The 19,227-nt window shown below is 46.5% G+C and overlaps 2 protein-coding genes across 2 annotated transcripts in view; both read left to right on the forward strand.

Annotated features, from left to right (window-relative positions):
* Positions 1–19,225, forward strand: part of LOC309383752 (alpha-2-macroglobulin-like) — a 90,992-nt gene extending 71,767 nt beyond the window's left edge. The window contains exons 26-35 of the mRNA XM_081936592.1: positions 563–719; positions 4,396–4,470; positions 7,342–7,507; positions 9,301–9,530; positions 9,715–9,927; positions 11,247–11,374; positions 11,668–11,758; positions 13,425–13,493; positions 14,334–14,436; positions 18,817–19,225. Coding sequence (XP_081792718.1) covers positions 563–719; positions 4,396–4,470; positions 7,342–7,507; positions 9,301–9,530; positions 9,715–9,927; positions 11,247–11,374; positions 11,668–11,758; positions 13,425–13,493; positions 14,334–14,436; positions 18,817–18,869 — 1,285 coding nt within the window. The 3' untranslated portion in view covers positions 18,870–19,225. The remainder of the gene's footprint in view (positions 1–562; positions 720–4,395; positions 4,471–7,341; positions 7,508–9,300; positions 9,531–9,714; positions 9,928–11,246; positions 11,375–11,667; positions 11,759–13,424; positions 13,494–14,333; positions 14,437–18,816) is intronic.
* Positions 1–19,227, forward strand: part of LOC309383785 (vomeronasal type-2 receptor 26-like) — a 261,853-nt gene that overhangs the window by 202,670 nt on the left and 39,956 nt on the right. The window lies entirely within an intron of this gene.

Raw genomic sequence — 19,227 nt, forward strand, 5'->3', positions numbered from 1 at the left:
CCTATCCCTCCCTGCCAAGGCACACACAAAAAACTTTTGACAACATAAGGTGCATGTTAAAAAAACGCAGGGAACTTTGCAGTCCATAATCCCAACCTCTGAGCATGTTACTGGTAGTCCTCAATTTACGACCACAATTGCGCCCCAAATTTCTTTTGCTTAACTTTTGTTAAGTGAATTTTGCCCCATCGGGCAACTTTTTTTAATCACAGTTGTTAAATGAACCGCTGCAGTTGTTAATTTAGTCACACGGTTGTTCAGTGAAATCTGGTTTTTCATGGGCTTCGCTGGTGAGAAGGTCACAAAAGGGGATCACATGACCCCGGGACACTGCAACCGTCGTAAAGGTGAAGCAGTGGTCAAGCATCTGAATTTTGATCATGTCGACTACAGGGATGCTGCAATGTTGTAAGTGTGAAAAACGGTCATAAGTCCCTTTTTCTGAGTGAAGCAAACAATTCTTTGTGGACCAAGAAGGCCCCATCCTGAAGAAGACCTCCTACTAGAAGACTTGATACAAGGGGAAAATGAAAACTCTCCTGTATTCTGGGTTATTTTGTAGGTTGACCGCTTTTGTGCTGAAGAGTTTCACTCAGGCGGCGCCCTTCATCTCCGTGGACCAAAGACATACCTCCGATGCTCAGAACTTGCTGGCAATGAGGCAGTTGCCAGATGGTTCCTTCCTAAACATGGGGTCTCTGCTGAACAACGCACTAAAGGTACAAGGGGGGGGGGGATATTTGTTGGATGATAGTTTTAAGTATGGTTTTGCTGGAAGTAAGGTCAGATCAGGGGTGGGTTCCTGCCAGTTCTAACCTCTTCTATAGAAGAGGTTCCACAAATCTACTAGGCCATTTAGAACCGGTTCCAGCTCCCTCCCCCGGCCCGTCTGCACATCATCAAGATGAAGAGCGAGAGGAGGAATTCTCGGAGTTGAAGTCCACAAGACTTAAGGCTGTCAAGTTTGAACACCCCTGGGGTTTTTTTTCTAAAGGGTTAGGGGTGCAAGGGTCTTGTAACTTGACAGCTTTAAGACTTGCACACTTCCATGCCAGAGTTCCTGAGGAATTCTGGGAGTTGAAGTCCACAAGTCTTAAAACTGTCAATTTTGAACACCCATGGGGGTTTTTTCCTAAAGGGTTAGGGGTGGAAAGGTCTTGTAACTTGACAACTTTAAGATTTGCGTGCTTCAAATGCCAAGAGTTTCTGAGCCAACGTTTTGGTTGCTAAGCAAGAGCGTTGTTAAGTGAGTTTCACCACATTTTACAAGTTGGCCACGCCCACCCAGTCACATGGCTGGCAAGCCACTCCCACCCAGTCACAGGACCACAAGCTACTCCCACTCGGTCACATGGATGGCAAGCCACTCCCACAAAGCAGGCCACACCTACAGAAGAGATTCTAAAAAAAATGTGAAACCCACCGCTGGATCAGAATCAAGTTTCTTTCAGACCAGAAACAATTCAATGGACAAACAATAATCTGGGAACTTTTAAGAAGTGCTTTTCTTGTAGAAAAGGTAAGGTGTAATTATGGAAGAATTCTTGCAATGGCAATGCATCAAACTCAAAAGCCTTACTTCTAGTGAAATAAATGTTCAGATTCATGAGTCAGAATTGTACAATAAGCTATGAACCGGGAGTCGCATTCGGGATGGAAGATCTGGTTTCCATCTGTTTCTTGTTTTGGTATTGGATAGATCTGGTATTTTACTATTTTATTTTATTAATTTTGTTTTATTTATTAAAGAAACGTATATGGCTGCCCAACTCATGGCAACGCCTCCCTCCTTTTTTCCTTCTTTCTTTCCTCCCTCCCTCCTTTTCTTCTTCCCTCCCTCCTTTTCTTCCTCCCTCCCTCCCTCCTTTCTTTCCCCAACTTTGCTTCCCTTCTGTTCAGTTTTATATCATGTGGATCAATAGAGTTCTGACTGCCTTTTGATAATTTCTGTCTGACCTTCCCTTGAGTTGGAAAAACAATTTAAAAATAGAGTGGCAGTTTGCTGGGAAAGCTATTGACAAGATTGGGGTTGCCAAAATGATAATGTTCTCACATTGGGGATAAATATTGGATAGTTTAATGATCCATATAGCAGGGGTCTCCAAACGTGACACCTTTTAGACTTGGGGATGCCAACTCCCAGAATTTCCCAACCACCCATATTGCCTAGGCCAGTGATGGCGAACCTTTTTTGGCTCGCGTGCCACAAGTGGGGGGAGCGCAGGGGGGTCGAGTGCGGGCGTGCGGGCACCCATAATGCAACGCGCGACCCCCCCAGTGCCCATGCGCGCAAAACGTGCGACCCCCCCCCATTTTTACATCTTTTTTTTTTGCCCTCCCCAGGCTCCAAGGGCTTTATAGGAGCCTGGGGAGGGCGAAAAGAGCCTCCCGCGACCCCCCGGAGGCCCTCCAGAGGCTTCAGGGACTGTCCAGAGGCTTCCCTGAAGCCTTCGGAGCGCTTAAAACCACCCTCCGAGCAAACCGGAAGTGACTTCCGGGTTGCTCGGAGGGTTGTTTTAAGTGCTCCGAAGGCATCAGAGAAGCCTCGGACGGTCCCTGAAGCCTTCGGAACGCTTAAAACAACCCTCCGAGCAACCCGGAAGTCACTTCCGGTTTGCTCGGAGGGTGGTTTTAAGCATTCCGAAGGCTTCAGGGAAGCCTCCGGACGGTCCCTGAAGCCTCCGGGGGGGCTGGGGAGGCTTTTTTCGCCCTCCCCAGGCTCCTATAAAGCCTCTGGAGCCTGGGGAAGGCGAAAAATAGTTTTTAGAAAGGTGAACTCAGCTGGCCAGCGCGCGCATGCGCGCTGGCCAGCTGACAGGGCAGCACCTTGCGTGCCCTGACAAATGGCTCCGCGTGCCACTTGTGGCACGCGTGCCATAGGTTCGCCATCACAGGCCTAGGCAATTCTGGGAATTGGAAGTCCACAAGTCTTAAAGTTGCCAAATTTGGAGATCCCTGACAGTATGATTGTGCAAAACACATCATTTGCATACAGCAGAATTTTCTTTTCTAAGGTTTTTTTTTTAATGCAATGGGTGGGCTGGTCCTCTCCTACCCCAAGACTATTAGGCCAACATATGCGGGCTGAAAAATTCCCAATGACGACTAGGTGGCAGCATTGGAGTTCTGCATCCCTTATGGCTTAGCAAATGGCCTTAAGGTAGGTTGTAGGAGCTGTACCAGAAGGCAGAAATGGAGATTTATACTGCCCAAAATAAGATGAAGCTTCAACGAAGGGTGGAGACATGGGAGGAGGAGTAACAGCATAGCATTTAGACTTATGTACCACTTCATAGTGCTTTACAGCCCTCTTTAAGTGGTTTTACAGAGTCAGCATCTTGCCCCCAACAATCTGGCTCCTCATTTTACTGACTGTACTGGAAGGATGGAAGGATGAGTCAATCTTGAGCTGGTCAGGATCGAATTCCTGGCAGTGGGCAGAGTCAGCCTGCAATACTACATTCTAATCTCTGTGCCACGATGGCTCAGGGAAGATGGAGATTGGAAATGTCCTCGAATGGTCGCATGCGCTGGTGACGTCTCGCCTGGACTACTGCAATGCTCTCTACATGGGGCTTCCCTTGAGATGCACTCGGAGACTACAGTTGGTCCAGAATGCGGCCGCGTGGGTGATTATGGGGAGGACTAGGTTCTCCCACGTAACACCTCTCCTGCGCGAGCTGCACTGGCTTCCTGTGGTCTATCGGGTGCATTTCAAGGTTCTGATTATGATCTTTAAAGCGCTCCATGGCACAGGACCTAGTTACCTGCGGGATCGCATCCTGCCCCATACATCCCTACGACCAATCTGCTCACACAGGGAGGGACTTCTCCGGGTGCCGTCCGCTAAACAGTGTCGGGGGGCGACACCCAGGAGCAGGGCCTTCTCTGTGATGGGCCCAGCCCTGTGGAATGACCTCCCCCTTGATATCAGGATTACTTCCGATCTCCGCTCCTTCCGTGTAAAGCTCAAGACCCACCTCTTTCAATTGTCTGGCCTGGCTCAACCGTAGTTTATCCTTTTCCTCCTGACAGTCCTTTTTAAATTGTATTATTATTATTATTTTGGGGTATTTTTAATGACAAATTTTTATTATTATTAATGTAATGTATTTTTAATTTTTACCTCCTCCATGCATGTATGTATATGTATGTATATGTATGTATTTTATGTTTATATGTATGTATGTATATTTTATTGTACGCCGCCCCAAGTCCCTTGCGGAGAGGGAGCGGCTAACAAATTAAATTTCTATTTCTATTTCTATCCACATTATGCATAGGCCAGGGGGGGGAAAAACTTGCCTTTGTTTGAGTGTGATGGGATACAGATCTTGGAAAGAGGACTAAAAAGTTGGCAGAAGGGCTGATATCTGCTTGTCTTCCTTCTTCCAGGGTGGAGTTGATGACAGTGTTACTCTTACGGCCTATATCTCCATAGCTTTGATGGAAATGCCTCTGCCTCGCTCGGTAAGTAAACATCCTCTGTTAATTTGAATGGGACTCAATGGCTCAGTGGCTAAGACGCTGAGCGTGTCGATCATAAAGGTCAGCAAAATTCGGCAGTTTGAAGCCCTAGCGCCACATACCTGAGTGAGCTCCCGTTATTTGTCCCAGCTTCTGCCAACCTAGCAGTTCAAAAGCACGTAAAAATGCAAGTAGAAAAACAGGAACCACCTTTGGTGGGAAGGTAACAGCGTTCCTTGTGTCTTTGACGTTTAGTCATGCCAGCCACATGACCACAGAGACGTCTTCAGACAGCGCAGGCTGTTTGGCTTAGAAAGAGAGATGAGCACCGCCCCCTAGAGTCGGGAACGACTAGCACATATACAATGCAATACAATACAATACAATACAATACAATACAATACAATACAATAGCAGAGTTGGAAGGGACCTTGGAGGTCTTCTAGTCCAACCCCCTGCCTAGGCAGGAAACCCTATACTGTTTCAAACAGATGGCTATCCAACATCTTCTTAAAGACTTCCAGTGTTGGGGCATTCACAACTTCTGGAGGCAAGCTGTTCCACTGATTAATTGTTCTAACTGTCAGGAAGTTTCTCCTCAGTTCTAAGTTGCTTCTCTCCTTGATTAGTTTCCACCCATTGCTTCTTGTTCTACCCTCAGGTGCCTTGGAGAATAGTTTGACTCCCTCTTCTTTGTGGCAACCCCTGATGTAATCACATGACGTATTAATGCCGCTTTATAAACCTTAGTAAGACTACACCTGGAATATTGCATCCAGTTTTGGTCATCACATTACAAAAAAGATGTTGAAACTGTGGAAAAAGGGCAAAGAAGAGCAACTAACATGATTAAAGACCTGTAGGTTAAAACATAGGAAGAACAAATGCAGTATTTGTTTTTTTAGCTAGTTTAGAAAAAAGAAGGACTAGGGGTAATATGATAGCAGTGTTCCAGTATTTGAGGGGCTGCCCCAAAGAGAATGGGGTCAATTTATTTTCCAAAGCACCGGAGGGCAAGACAAGAAACAATGAAGGGAAACTAATCAGGATAGAAACAACCTGGAATTACGGAGAAAATTCCTAACACGAGAACAATTACCCAGTGGAACAGCTTGCCTCCAGAAATCATGGGTGCTGCCACTGCATTAATTTGTTTGCTAGCTGAACTGAAAGAGTTACTGCGCAGGTCATAAGCTTTATCAGCAATAATTTATTGCGCATGCTTAACATGTTTATATACATCACACATTCCAGAGACTTCTTCCCTTTTGATCTTTGTCTGTCTGCCAGGAAGCTGGGAGACAAACTGCTTCTGCCAAAATGTAACAATTAAATAGATTTGTTTTATTTCTATTTTCTTATTTTTGTATTAAAAGTTTGTTTTTCATTAGAACACGTTTTCGGGTTTTATTTATTTTTCGCTTCTTGAAGAATATGCCTGTTTGGAAAAGCCACGGTCTAAGCCTCATTAGTTGAGGGTGAAATATTTCCCCTGACAGGTGCTCCATCACTGAAGGTTTTTAAGAAGAGATTGAACAACCATTTGTTTGAAATAGAATAGAATAGAATAGAATAGAATAGAATAGAATAGAATAGAATAGAATAGAATAGAATAGAATAGAATAACAGAGTTGGAAGGGGCCTTGGAGGTCTCCTAGTACAATCCCCTACTTAGGGAGGAAACCCTACATCACTTCAGACAAATGGTTATCCAACATCTTCTTAAAAACTTCCAGTGTTGTAGCATTCACAACTTCTGCAGGCAAATTGTTCCTCTGATTAATTGTTCAAACTGCCGGGAAAGTTCTGCTTAGTTCTAAGTTGCTTCTCTCCTGGATTAGTTTCCACCCATTGCTTCTTGTTCTGCCCTCAGGTTATTTGGAAAATAGCTTGACTCCCTCTTCTTTGTGGCAACCCCTGAGATATTGGAACACTGCTATCATGTCTCCCCTGGTCCTTCTTTTCATTAAAGTAGACACACTCAGTCCCTGATATGGTATGGGGTTATATGTATATAATGGTATAAGGTTTTCTGCTTGAGCCGAGGTTTGGACTAGAAGGCCACCAAGATCTATTCTTATTGAATTATGGGCAGGGAGTGGGAAAGATAGTAGTAACTGTGAAAGGGATCTTGGAGTCCTAGTGGACAACCATTTAAATATGAGCCAGCCGTGTGCAGCAGCTGCCAAAAAAGCCAAGACAGTCCTAGGCTACATAAATAGAGGGGTAGAATCAAGATCGTATGAAGTGTTAATACCACTTTATAATGCCTTGGTAAGGCCACACTTGGAATACAGCATTCAGTTCTGGTCGCCACGATGTAGAAAAGATGTGGAGACTCTAGAAAGAGTGCAGAGAAGAGCAACAAAGATAATTAGGGGACTGGAGGCTAAAACATATGAAGAACGGTTGCAGGAACTGGGTATGTTTAGCTTAAGAGAAAGAAGGACTAGGGGAGACATGATAGCATTGTTCCAATATCTCAGAGGTTGCCACAAAGAAGAGGGAGTCAAACTATTCTCCAAAGCACCTGAGGGTAGAACAAGAAGCAATGGGTGGAAACTAATCAAGGAGAGAAGCAACTTAGAACTGAGGAGAAATTTCCTGACAGTGAGAACAATTAATCAGTGGAACAGCTTGCCTCCAGAAGTTGTGAATGCCCCAACACTGGAAGTCTTTAAGAAGATGTTGGATAGCCATTTGTCTGAAGTGGTGTAGGGTTTCCTGCCTAGGCAGGGGGTTGGACTAGAAGACCTCCAAGGTCCCTTCCAACTCTACTATTGTATTGTAAGATCTGGATCCAAAAGAAACCAACTTCTGTGAACCCATCAGGTTTTTGTAAATTGCCTGCCTCATGTTTCTCCCCCACGGCAGCACGCTATGGTACAAAGTGCCTTGCACAACTTGGAGATGGAGGCCCAGGAGGAAGAGAAGCCCGTTTACCTTCAGGCTCTGATGGCGTACGCCTTTACTCTGGCAGGGAATGAGGAGAAGAGGCAAGAAATGTTGGACTCCCTTCAGAAACTAGCTGTGAAGGAAGGTAAGTGTTGTGGCCCGACAGCTGCCAGAGAAGCTGGTGGCAGACTCGAACGGAGAGGAGGTTGGGGAGGAACTTGGGCCAGTCCTGGAGTCTGGGGAAGGCTCTGATGGGTGCTCTGCGTCAGAGGCAGAGATGGGTCCAGGGCCGTCCGACATTTATCAGCTACCTTCGGAGTCGGAGATAAGTGAGGCAGAAGAACAGCTGGAGCCTGTTCCCAATGCATGTATGCATAGAGCTGTCAGGAGAAGGGAACAATTAAGGAACAGAGGTCGACTCGGGAGTAAAGGCACAAGGGGACTCTGAATGGCCCCTCCCATAGGGAATAAATAGGAGCAAAGTGGGAGTGGTGTTTGCAGGAGACAATTAATTCGCTTATTATTGTGAAGATTTGCTCATCCAAGCTTGTGCCTCAAAGATCATAAAGTGAGGCAGAACTCACTTAACAGCAGTCTCACTTATGGTCATAAACTGAGGACTATGGGAAGAGGTTAAAAAAAAGAATGAACTCATGGAATTTACACATGAAATATGTAACATGCTCCCCCTGCACGTTATTTTTTGTTGTTGTTGTTTATCCGTAACCATTTTAATCTGCTTTTCACTAAAACTATTCCACAATTCCTGGCATTACAACAAGACCCTCTGATCCTCCATTAAGGGATTCCAGATTTGGGGAAAGAAGTGGATAATGCAGAGAGTAAGAAGGATAAAAGGGACGCGGTGGATCAGTGGCTAAGACGCTGAGCTTGTTGATTGAAAGATCAGCTGTTGAGTGGTTCGAATCCCTAGTACCGCATAATGGAGTGAGCTCCCGTTACTTGTCAAGACTTCTGACAACCTAGCAGTTCGAAAGTATGTAAAAATGCAGGTAGAAAAAATAGTAACCACCTTTGGTGGGAAGGTAACAGCGTTCCGTGTGCCTTGGGCATTTAGTTATGCCATCCACATGACCACAGAGACGTCTTCGGACAGCGTGGCTCTTCGGCTTTAAAACAGAGATGAGCACCACCCCTTAGAATCAGAAATGAGTAGCACATATGTGCGAGGGGAAGCTTTACCTGTACCTTAAGGATAATCTTGATGGAAATATGCAAGAATCATTACTCAAGTAAAAGGGACTGAAACCCTTTTTAAATCCAGAGCAATGAGACAACATTTGGAAGCAGTTTGGACAGACACTGCCCTGATTCACTGGATGTAAGAAGAGGAGAAGCACAATCAGACTTCAAAGATTATGAGGGTCCTTGGTGCTCTACCTTTTCTTGCAGAAGTTTCATTATCAAACTAGTAGCATCACCAGATTATGTAATTGGAGCCTGCCTCAATATAGATACTTTTAGCCTTCCTGGGGAGTTGATTTCCTGGTCTGATCTATATGCTGGGCTAACAAATACTAAAATATTTGGAGGGCTGGGCAATTAATGGTGGGCCAAGCTTCAGCTACGGTACTTAAGGTTGGAAACTAACCAAGGAGGGAAGCAACTTAGAACTAAGGAGAAATTTCCTGACAGTGAGAACCATAAACCAATAGAACGACTGATGAGTGCTCCATCATTGGATGCTTTTAAGAATAGATTGGATAGCCATTTATTTAAAATGGTATAGGAGTTCCTACTTGAGCAAGGGGTTAGACTAGAAGACCCTAAAGGTTCCTTCACTCTGTTATTCTGTTATGCTGTTAAGTGCAATAAAATGTCCTTGAGAAGCCAAAGATACTTGGCCAATGTTGGAGGCCTCTGGTGTGTCCTGAATGGGGCAACCCAATGCTAAAACCCTTCATTTTCTTTCTGAAGAGGATGGCTCCATCCACTGGGAGAGACCTGAGAAGCAAAAGAAGACACTCGATCTTCCATACTACCACCCCCGCGCTCCCTCTGCCGAGGTAGAGATGACCTCCTACGTTCTCCTTGCTTACGTGGCCAAAGAACCTTCCCCTTCCCAGGAAGAATTAACGACAGCAACTGCCATCGTCAAATGGTTGACCAACCAACAGAATCCCAATGGAGGATTCTCTTCTACACAGGTACGTTGTCTCCCCACAGATTCTCGGAGGATACTTGGAAGATGCTCTAATACTCCCTGCACCAACTTGATGGACTTGATGTTTTCCCCGTTGTATCCTCCAGTTGTACTGAGTCTTAATTCCCAGGATTCCAGCTGTGGTGTGTCATCCAAGAAAGATGTCCTAGCTTTGCGTTCTCTTGCAGGATACAGTCGTGGCTCTGCAGGCCCTCTGCCAGTACAGGACACTTACTTATTCCAAGGACGGAGTTGGCGCCAAAGTGACCTTGACTTCTGGAGATGTTGTCCTAAGAAAATTCCATGTAGACAGCACCAACTCTCTGCTGCTCCAGTGCCAAGATCTGCCCTCAGTGCCAGGGGACTACACGGCTGAGGTGACCGGTTGCGTCTTTATGCAGGTGAGTCTCCTGAGCCATCTGCTGGAGAAGAAAATTGCTTTCCATCGCCTGTAAAAATTGCTTGAACAGATTGAAAAGGTTTTCAGGTGATCCTCGACTGACAAGCATTCATTTAGTGACCATTTGAAGTTACAAAGACACTGAAAAAAAATGTACTCATGACCGTTTTCCGCACTTGTGATCGTTGCAGCTTCCCTGCGGCCACACAATCAAAATTTGGTTGCTTGGCAACTGGTTCACTTTTATGACCGTTGCAGTGTCCCCAGGGTCACATGATCATCTTTTGCAACCTTCTGACAAGCAAAGTCAACGGGGAAGCCAGATTCACTTAACAACTGCACTGATTCACTTAGCAACCGTGGCAAAAAAAGGGTGCCTGAAATGGGGCAAAATCCACTTAACTTGCTTGTCTTGCTTAGCCACAGAAATTTGAGGCTCAGTTGTGGTCGTAAGTCGAGGACGATCTGTATAAATAATCTATCAATACAGAAGATTTTGGACTGGAAGGAGATACAGCAAGAGCCCTTAGACTTATATACCACTTCACAGTGCTTTACAGGTCTCTCTAAGCCAGTGGTTCTCAACCTGTGGATCGGGACCCCATTGGGGGTCGAACGACCCTTTCACAGGGGTCGCCTAAGACCATCGGAAAACACCTATTTTCAAAAAAAATACGGAAAACATAAAATAATTTTATGGTTGGGGGTCACCACAACATGAGGAACTGTATTAAAGGATCGTGGCATTAGGAAGGTTGAGACTCACTGCTCTAAGCAGTTTACAGAGTCAGCATATTGCCCTCAACAATCTGGTTTATCATTTTACCGACTTTGGAAGGATAGAAGGCCGAGTCAACCTTGAGCCAATGAGAATCGAACCTCTGGCAGTTGGCAGAGTTAGCCTGCCATACTGCATTCTAACCACTGTGCCACCTGATATGAACCTCTGACATGAAGGTTCTTTGATAGCCTTCCCCACAATCCTACCCAGAGACTGGAGGTTGAAGACTCAGCCTTTTGGTGGGACATCTCCAAGTCCTCTGTTTTCATCCTTGTGAGCACCACACTTGTGGCCACAAGCTGTATCACCTGATACCCTCAAGGGTAAAGATCATCTGTCTCTGGGCGACCCAGTTTAGAGGCTTAACTTCAGACAAATTCCAGTGGTGCTTGCTGTAGGTTGAATAGTTCCTGGACCTTGATCCCTGCCTCTGTGAAGTGATGGGTTCTCCCACTCTACGGGCCCTTCACATCTTATCCATGCATCTCACTCACAGCAGCCATTCAGAGATAGACACGAGTGTGCTGCTTCCTTTTCAGACCAGCTTGAGGTACAACATCCAACCACCCCAAGAGGAGGCACCATTCAATTTGCTTGTGCAGACGGTTCCCCAAAATTGCACAGGACCTAAAGCCCAACAGACCTTTGATATTGCTATCAACATCAGGTAATGGGTCAACGCTGAGTATGTGGGCATCTGCATGGGGCGGGGGGGAAGAGAACCTCTTCTTACTATCTAGCCAGTACTTCTCCTTCAAGGATGGGCAACTTCTAAGGGTTCAAAGGCTGCCTTCCACCTTCTGAAAAGCCAATGTCCTGCACTCCAGAAGTTCCATTCAATGGGAGAGTGGGATGGAGGCACTTCATCAAAGCCTTTATGAACCCCCAGCGTGTTGCTCTTAAGTTATGCACTTTTGCTTTAAAAAATGTGACGTTTTTTTCCTTTTCTTGGTTTCCCAGTTACACAGGCCAACGTGTGGTGTCCAACATGGCAATTGTCCAGATTAAGATGCTATCCGGATACATCCCAGTGAAATTCACTGTAAAGTCGGTAAAGACCTTTTTTGTCCCCTCCAAAAAATTACTGTTCCTGGCAACAAACTGGGCATTAAGAGGTTAAGAATTACCCTTTAAATTAACAACTTTGATCAGCTTGCACAAACAGAGCAGGAAGACTAATTGGTGTGATGACCCAGGGCACGGCATAGAGGTAACACAGGTAGCTGGCAGTTCAAACTGGCCCTTTATTGCTCCCATGTTTCCTGCAAGTCCTAGTGATCACACACACAAACCTCAAGGAGCCTCTGGGTGCAAATAGTGCAGCCCAGCGCTGTGAGCACCATGGCTGCAAAGCAACAAATCCAGAAAGAATGCAAGGAAACCAGGGAAGTTCAAATGTTGACACTCAACACTCCAAAAAGTCAGCATTTGTTCCCAACAGCGTCTCCTTAAATCTCAGTCTCCAGGTGTGCCTTGTGAGGAGGGGAAGGGCACTCTCCTTCCGAGTTGTTGGGTCAGTCTGTGCTGTTCTTGCCTTCTCTCCACTCTCCATGCTTGTGGATCAGGAGCGGGTGGTCCTTGCTCATTGCCTGAGCTCTGTCTCTCATATTCACTGCTTAGCCTCTCTTGGTCATCCTGCCCCTCTTTCTCCCTGCCTACAAGTCGTCCCTGAAAGGCTCTGGCTTGACTGGGCCTGCTTCTCCCCATTTTCCTCCCAAGCCAACGAAGCCACGAGCCGCTCGATCTCCATCTGCTCCACTTCCGACTCATCTTCCTCCGCAGATTCAGGCTCCAATGACATTGGCATGGCACACAGCAATATATCTGTAGTCTTTGGTGTGTCCGTAAAAATTTAGAATTTAATGATGTTCAGTGTTTCGATCTTGGCAGTGGGCAGAATCAGTGGTGGGTTCCTACCGGTGTTCATACCGGTTTGCTGAGTGCATGCATGCACACTTGAAAGAAACTTGCTCGGAAAGCAAGGAAAACAGCTGAGGAGCAGCAATTCAATCTGCCGCCCCCGATCAGCTGGGCTTCAAAAGCTGAAATAAAGGTAGGTATAACAAAGGGGTGGGCGGGCAGGCCCACTTCCAAAGCAACAGAGAACCGGTTTGCTCTCTGCTTGACAGCAGAGCGACCGGTTTCGAGAGAACTAGTGCGAACTGGTAGAAACCCACCACTGGGCAGAATTATCCTGCAATGCTGCATTCCAATCACTGCACCACCACAGCTCTTAAGCTCTCAATTTTGAGAGAAAGTCCTTTCCCCTTCCGCATGGATGATGCCAGCTATGGTTTGGTAGTCTCCCCTTCCTTTTCTTCATTGCAAGCCAAAGAGTTTGAATTAGGACACCATCTTTTCCCATGATAGCAGTGTTCCAATATCTCAGGGGTTGCCACAAAGAAGAGGGTGTCAAACTATTCTCCAAGGCACCTGAGGGTAGAACAAGAAGCAATGGGTGGAAACTAATCAAGGATAGAAGCAACTTAGAACTGAGGAGAAACTTCCTGACAGTTAGAACAATTAATCAGTGGAGCAGCTTGCCTCCAGAAGTTGTGAATGCCCCAACACTGGAAGTGTATAAGAAGATGTTGGATAGCTATTTGTCTGAAACGGTATAGGGTTTCCTGCCTAGGCAGGGGGTTGGACTAGAAGACCTCAAGGGTCCCTTCCAACTCTGCTATTGTATTGTATTGTATTTTCCCTTTCTTCATCAGCTGGAACGTCATCCTGTCATTCAGCGGACTGAAATTACAACCACCCAGGTCCTCCTGTATTTGAAAGAGGTGAGTGGGGCTGGTGAACCCTCCCTCCCTGCAAGAAGATAGAGCTCATTTGACAAAATTAGCTTTGGTTGCCATGATGTTAAAAAGATGACGAGACTTCTGAGAGAAGAGCAACAAAGATGATTAGGGGACTGGAGACTAAAACATATGAAGAACAGTTGCAGGAACTGGGTATGTTTAGCTTAAGAGAAAGAAGGACTAGGGGAGACATGATAGCAGTGTTCCAATATCTCAGGGGTTGCCACAAAGAAGAGGGAGTCAAACCATTCTCCAAAGCATCAGAAGGCAGGACAAGAAGCATTGAATGGAAACTGATCAAGGAGAGAAGCAACCTAGAACTAAGGAGAAACTTCCTGAGAGTTAGAACAATTAATCAGTGGAATGATTTGCCTCCAGAAGTTATGGATGCTGCAACACTGGTGATTTTTAAGAAGAGATTGGACAACCATTTGTCTGAAACAGTATAGGACCACCTGCTTGAGCAGTTGAGAAAGTGTAGAAACTTCCCTTTCTGCCTAAGAGGTGGGTGGCCTCTCTGAGGGACATCCCCAGGAGAGAGCTGAGGCTGGTCCCTTTCTTCAGAAATGTCCCTAGGCAGTGTCCTGTAGTGGGGTGCTCATTTTCTTTCTGTAGTTGGGAGGAAGTCAGCTAACCAGAGCTCCTCTATGGACATGGCCAAAATATGTCCTTGGTCTTGCGAGATCAGGTGACTCGGGAACATGGAAACAGCCCTGCCAGTAGAAGGTCCCCATTAATTCTCCCATGCATGGTTGCACGCTTCAAAGAAGACACTTCTCTGGCCACTTCTTGAATAATCCCATAATCTCTCTCGGTCTGCAGGTCAGCAATCTGAGCCAGAGTTTCTCCTTCAAAGTGGAGCAAGAAACTCCTGTCCAAGGCCTGAAGCCTGCCTTGGTGAAAGTTTTTGATTATTATGAAACAGGTGAGAAAGGGATCCTGATGGCAAGAGGCCTGATTACTGTGGTTGTATTTTGTATTGTATTTGTATTTTTGGATTTATATGCCGCCCTTCTCCAAAAGGACTCAGGGCGGCGTACAACATTAAAAAACACACATCCCAAAAGTTAAAAAAGATTAAATCCCTATCCAAAAAAAGAAACTGAATTTTTAAAAAAACAATACATTTAAAATACGTTAAAATTAACAGGCCAGGCCGGCTTGCTGGAAAAGCCCATTTTTAGGGCGCGTCGGAAGGACCGGAGGTCAGGGATTATGCGAAGCTCCGGGGGCAGCTCATTCCAGAGGGAAGGCGCTCCCACAGAGAAGGCTCTCCCCCTGGGGGTCACCAGCCGACACTGCCTGTCTGACGGCACCCTGAGGAGTTAATTCTATTGTTTTTCAAAATCCATCTCCATCTTCCAAGTTTATCCCAAACTTCCCTTCCAAGGTCCCTTCCGACTATCTAATCTAATCTGATCTGATCTGATCTGATCCGATCCGATCCGATCCGACCCGACCCGACCCAACCAAACCCAACCCAACCCAACCCAACCCAATCTAATCTAATCTAATCTAATCTAATCAGTGACGTGCAGTCAGGTGAGGCAGGTGAGGCACAGCCTCACCACTCTCATCATGAAAAAAAAAAGTAAAAGGAAAAAGCTGAGCTAGTTGCTGCCTCACCATGGATGACTCTGCTTAACCTCACTGGTGCTCTCCCTCCCCAAGTGTAGTGACTTCCTCCCCAGGTCCCCATTCATTTCTCTCTCACACACACACAGCTGGATAAAACTATATAAAAATCTAGCCCAGCTTCACTGATTACAAGTTTGAAAAAGCAACGTGACTCCACCTGCAATCAACTCTGCTTAACCTCACTGGTGCTCCCCCTCCCCAAGTGTAGTGACTTCCTCGCCAGGCCCCCATTCATTTCTCTCTCACACACACACAGCTGGATAAAACTATATAAAAATCTAGCCCAGCTTCACTGATTACAAGTTTGAAAAGGCAACGTGGCTCCATCTGCAATCAAACTACACTTGGGGAGGGAGAGCACAAGCGAGCACTGAGGAGACCACAGGAGGAGGCAGGTAGCCAGGCAGAGCCATGCTGTAGTACACACACTTCCCCCCAGCCTCTTTCTTTTGGAAGGCTTGGCTCGGCTCCCCTCCGGCTTCTCTGCCTCTCCTCTCACCCCAGCCTGCCAGCAGGAGGTGGTGGGTGGGTTTTATTGTGTTCCAGGCATTTCCCACCCAGACAGCAGGCTGCATTTGCAATGGTGGAGGTGTTTGGGAAAGGCAGCAGGGGAAGTGGGGGGATGGCAGAGGAGCTGCTTTCAAGCCACTGGAAAAGATATCCAATCCAACTTTTGTGTGTGGGGTTTTTTTTTTGAGAGTGAGTGAGAGAGGGAAGGGGTAGGAGAGATAGTCCAATCCAACCTCTGTGTGTGTGTGTGTGTGTGTGTGTGTGTGTTTGAGAGGGGGAGGAAGGGAGAGAGGGAGGAAGGAGAGGAAGGAGAAGAAAAAGAAAAAGAAAGAAGGAGCAAAGGAGAAAAACAAAAACAAATTGGAACTGAGCATGCCTGACTGTGGAATTCTGGGAGTTGAAGTCAACAAGTCTAAAAATATTTGAAACCCAGCACTGTGTCAGTGCCTCACCAGTCATAAACCTCACCGCACGTCACTGAATCTAATCTAATCTAATCTAATACAATATTTTATCTAGTCTAGTCTAGTTAGTCTAATCTAATCTAATCCAATCGAATATCTAATCTAATCCAATCCAATATCTAATCTAATCTAATCTAATCTGATCTAATCTGACCTAATCTGACCTAACCTAACCTAATCTAATCAAATCTAATCTAATGCAGCCAGGGTTGGGCCTGGTTTGGCCATACCGGTAGGATAAATTGTCCTTGGTTCTGCGAACCAGTAGTAAAAAAAAAAGCTTCTGAGGATCGCGCCGATCAGCTGTGAGCCATGAGATCGTTGGAAGCTTTCCCCCCAGGTTTTTAAAGCATTTTTCCCTGCCAGTTTGCCTGAACCGGCAGGGAAAAAATGCTTCAAAAAGCTTTAAAAAATAGCTGAAAGTGAAAAAAAGTTGGCCACGCCCACCCAGTCACATGACACCCCACCCCACAAAGCCATGCCAACAGAACCGGGGGTGGGGATGGGGTAGGAATTAGATTTCACCACTGGGTGTTTATTGGACCCGTGTCCCTCCTGGCTTGTACTGGCATCCTGGGAGGTTACACGAGGCTGGCTCCTGGGTCTTGTGAACGCTTCATTGGGGGATGGGTCCTTGCCGGTCGCCTTGAAAGAGGCGGTGGTGAGGCCCCTACTCAAGAAGCCTTCCCTGGACCCAGTGGAGCTAGCTAATTACCGTCCCGTCTCCAACCTTCCCTTTTTAGCGAAGGTTGTAGAGAGTGTGGTGGCACAACAGTTCCCACGTCACCTGGACAAAACCGACTATCTAGACCCGTGCCAGTCCGGCTTCCGGCCCGGTCACAGCACGGAGACGGCCTTGGTCGTGTTGGTGGATGATCTCTGGAGGGCCAGAGATAGGGGTTGTTCCTCTCTCCTGGTCCTATTAGACCTATCAGCGGCCTTCGATACCATCGACCATGGTATCCCATTGCGCTAGCTGGAGGGGATGGGAGTGGAGGGCACCGTTTTACGGTGGTTCTGCTCCTACCTCTCCGACCGGACGCAATGTGTGTTGGCAGGGGAGCAGAGATCGACCCTGAGGCCACTCACTTGTGGGGTGCCGCAGGGGTCGGTCCTCTCGCCCCTCCTGTTCAACACATACATGAAGCCGCTGGGTGAGATCATCTGTGGTTTTGGGGTTGGATACCATGACACACAGCTGTACATCTCCACCCCAAACCACCCCAACGAGGCCGTCGAAATTATGTCCCGGTGTTTGGAAGCCGTTCGGGTCTGGATGGGGGACTCAGACTCAACCCCTCCAAGACTGAGTGGCTGTGGCTACCGGCGCCCCGGTTCAACCAGTGGACTCCATCGCTGGCCATAGGGGGCAAACAACTGCCCCCCGTGGAACGGGCACGCAATTTGGGCGTCCTCCTTGATGCCCGGCTGTCGATGGATGACCATGTGGCAGCCGTGGCAAGGGGGGCGTTCCACCAGGTTCGCCTGGTGCGCCAATTGCGCCCCTATTGGATCGGGACAACTTACGCACGGTCACTCATGCGCTGGTGACGTCTCGCCTGGACTACTGTAACACTCTCTACATGGGGCTCCCCTTGAGATGCACCCGAAGACTACAGCTAGTTCAGAATGTGGCCGCGCGGGCCATCATGGGAGGGACAAGATACTCCCATATAACACCACTCCTGCGCGAGCTGCACTGGCTGCCTGTGGTTTTTTGGGTGCGTTTCAAGGTATTGGTTACCATCTTCAAAGCGCTCCATGGCATGGGACCTAGTTACCTGCGGGATCGCATCTCACCTCATACATCCCTGCGACCAATCCGCTCTCACAGAGAGGGACTCCTCCAGGTGCCGTCCACTAAGCAGTGTCAACGGGCGGCGCCCAGGAGTAGAGCCTTCTCTGTGATGGGCCCATCCCTCTGGAATGACCTCCCTCCCCCCATATTAGAACTACCACCGACCTCCGCTCCTTCCGACAGAAGCTTAAGACCCACCTGTTCCAATTAGCTGGCTTAACTGATTTATAGTCCCATTCAACCTCCTGGCAAACATCTTATTGGGTAGTTTTTTAAGGGTATTTTAAGGGTATTTTAATGTCTATATGTATTTTAATTTAAATATAGTACAGTCCACATCCTACCTCCTCTGTTTAACTATTTGTTTAATCATTTGTATGTTAAGTATGCTCATATTGTGTATTTATTCTGTTTTAATATGACTGTACACCGCCCCGAGTCCTATTTAGGAAAGGGTGCGGTTTATAAATTAAAGTTGTTGTTGTTGTTATTATTATTATTATTATTATTATTATTATTATTATTATTATTACTTACTTTCATTACCGGTTCACAAATGTAAGCACAAGCGCGCCACCTCCATGCACGCACAGAGCATCAAAAATAGATTTGATGACGGCCAGGTGGGTGGGTGGAGCCTGCAATCCAGCGCACCTGCAAAGGGGGGAGGGGGGAATCTGCTGTGCCACGCAATTTATATTATAATATAATATAAATCAGACATCACAGCTGATGCAGAAATACTGCATTTTTTTACTACTGGTTTGGGTGAACCGGTCCGAACTGGTACCATTTCATCCCTGAATGCAGCATGAGGACTGAGGAAACTGATGTCCTTTGTCCAAGTTAAGTGAGGCGCTCTGACCGTTCTACCTCTTTTTTTGTGTGTTTTCAGATGATTTTGCCATCTCGGAGTATATCGCCCCCTGCAGCACAGGTGGAGTATAAACAGCAATTGATTCTTGCCAAAATTCCCAATTTGAGGCATTTCTTTTCTATTCCTCCTCGGAGATCATCACAGGGCTATTTTATTTTAACAAGAAATTCCAAATAATTCAGTTTCATCCCGTTTTTGTATAGGCCACAGAGGCGTCAACATAGACAGCTGGAGCTGGAGCTTTGGAATGGGATGAGCACCACATCCTAGAGCCAGAAAAGACTACCACGAATGTGCTGGGGAACTGTTACCTTTACCTATGCCAATTTGAAGAAACATTGCTTTGTCAGAACAAATGAACCAATGCATAAATATTTCAGATTTCAGATTCAGAGGAAATAAATGGTTGTTAGCCAGATCAGCATAAGT

This window comes from Natrix helvetica (assembly GCF_964273705.1).
Source record: "Natrix helvetica genome assembly, chromosome: 1".
NCBI classification, from domain to species: domain Eukaryota; kingdom Metazoa; phylum Chordata; class Lepidosauria; order Squamata; family Natricidae; genus Natrix; species Natrix helvetica.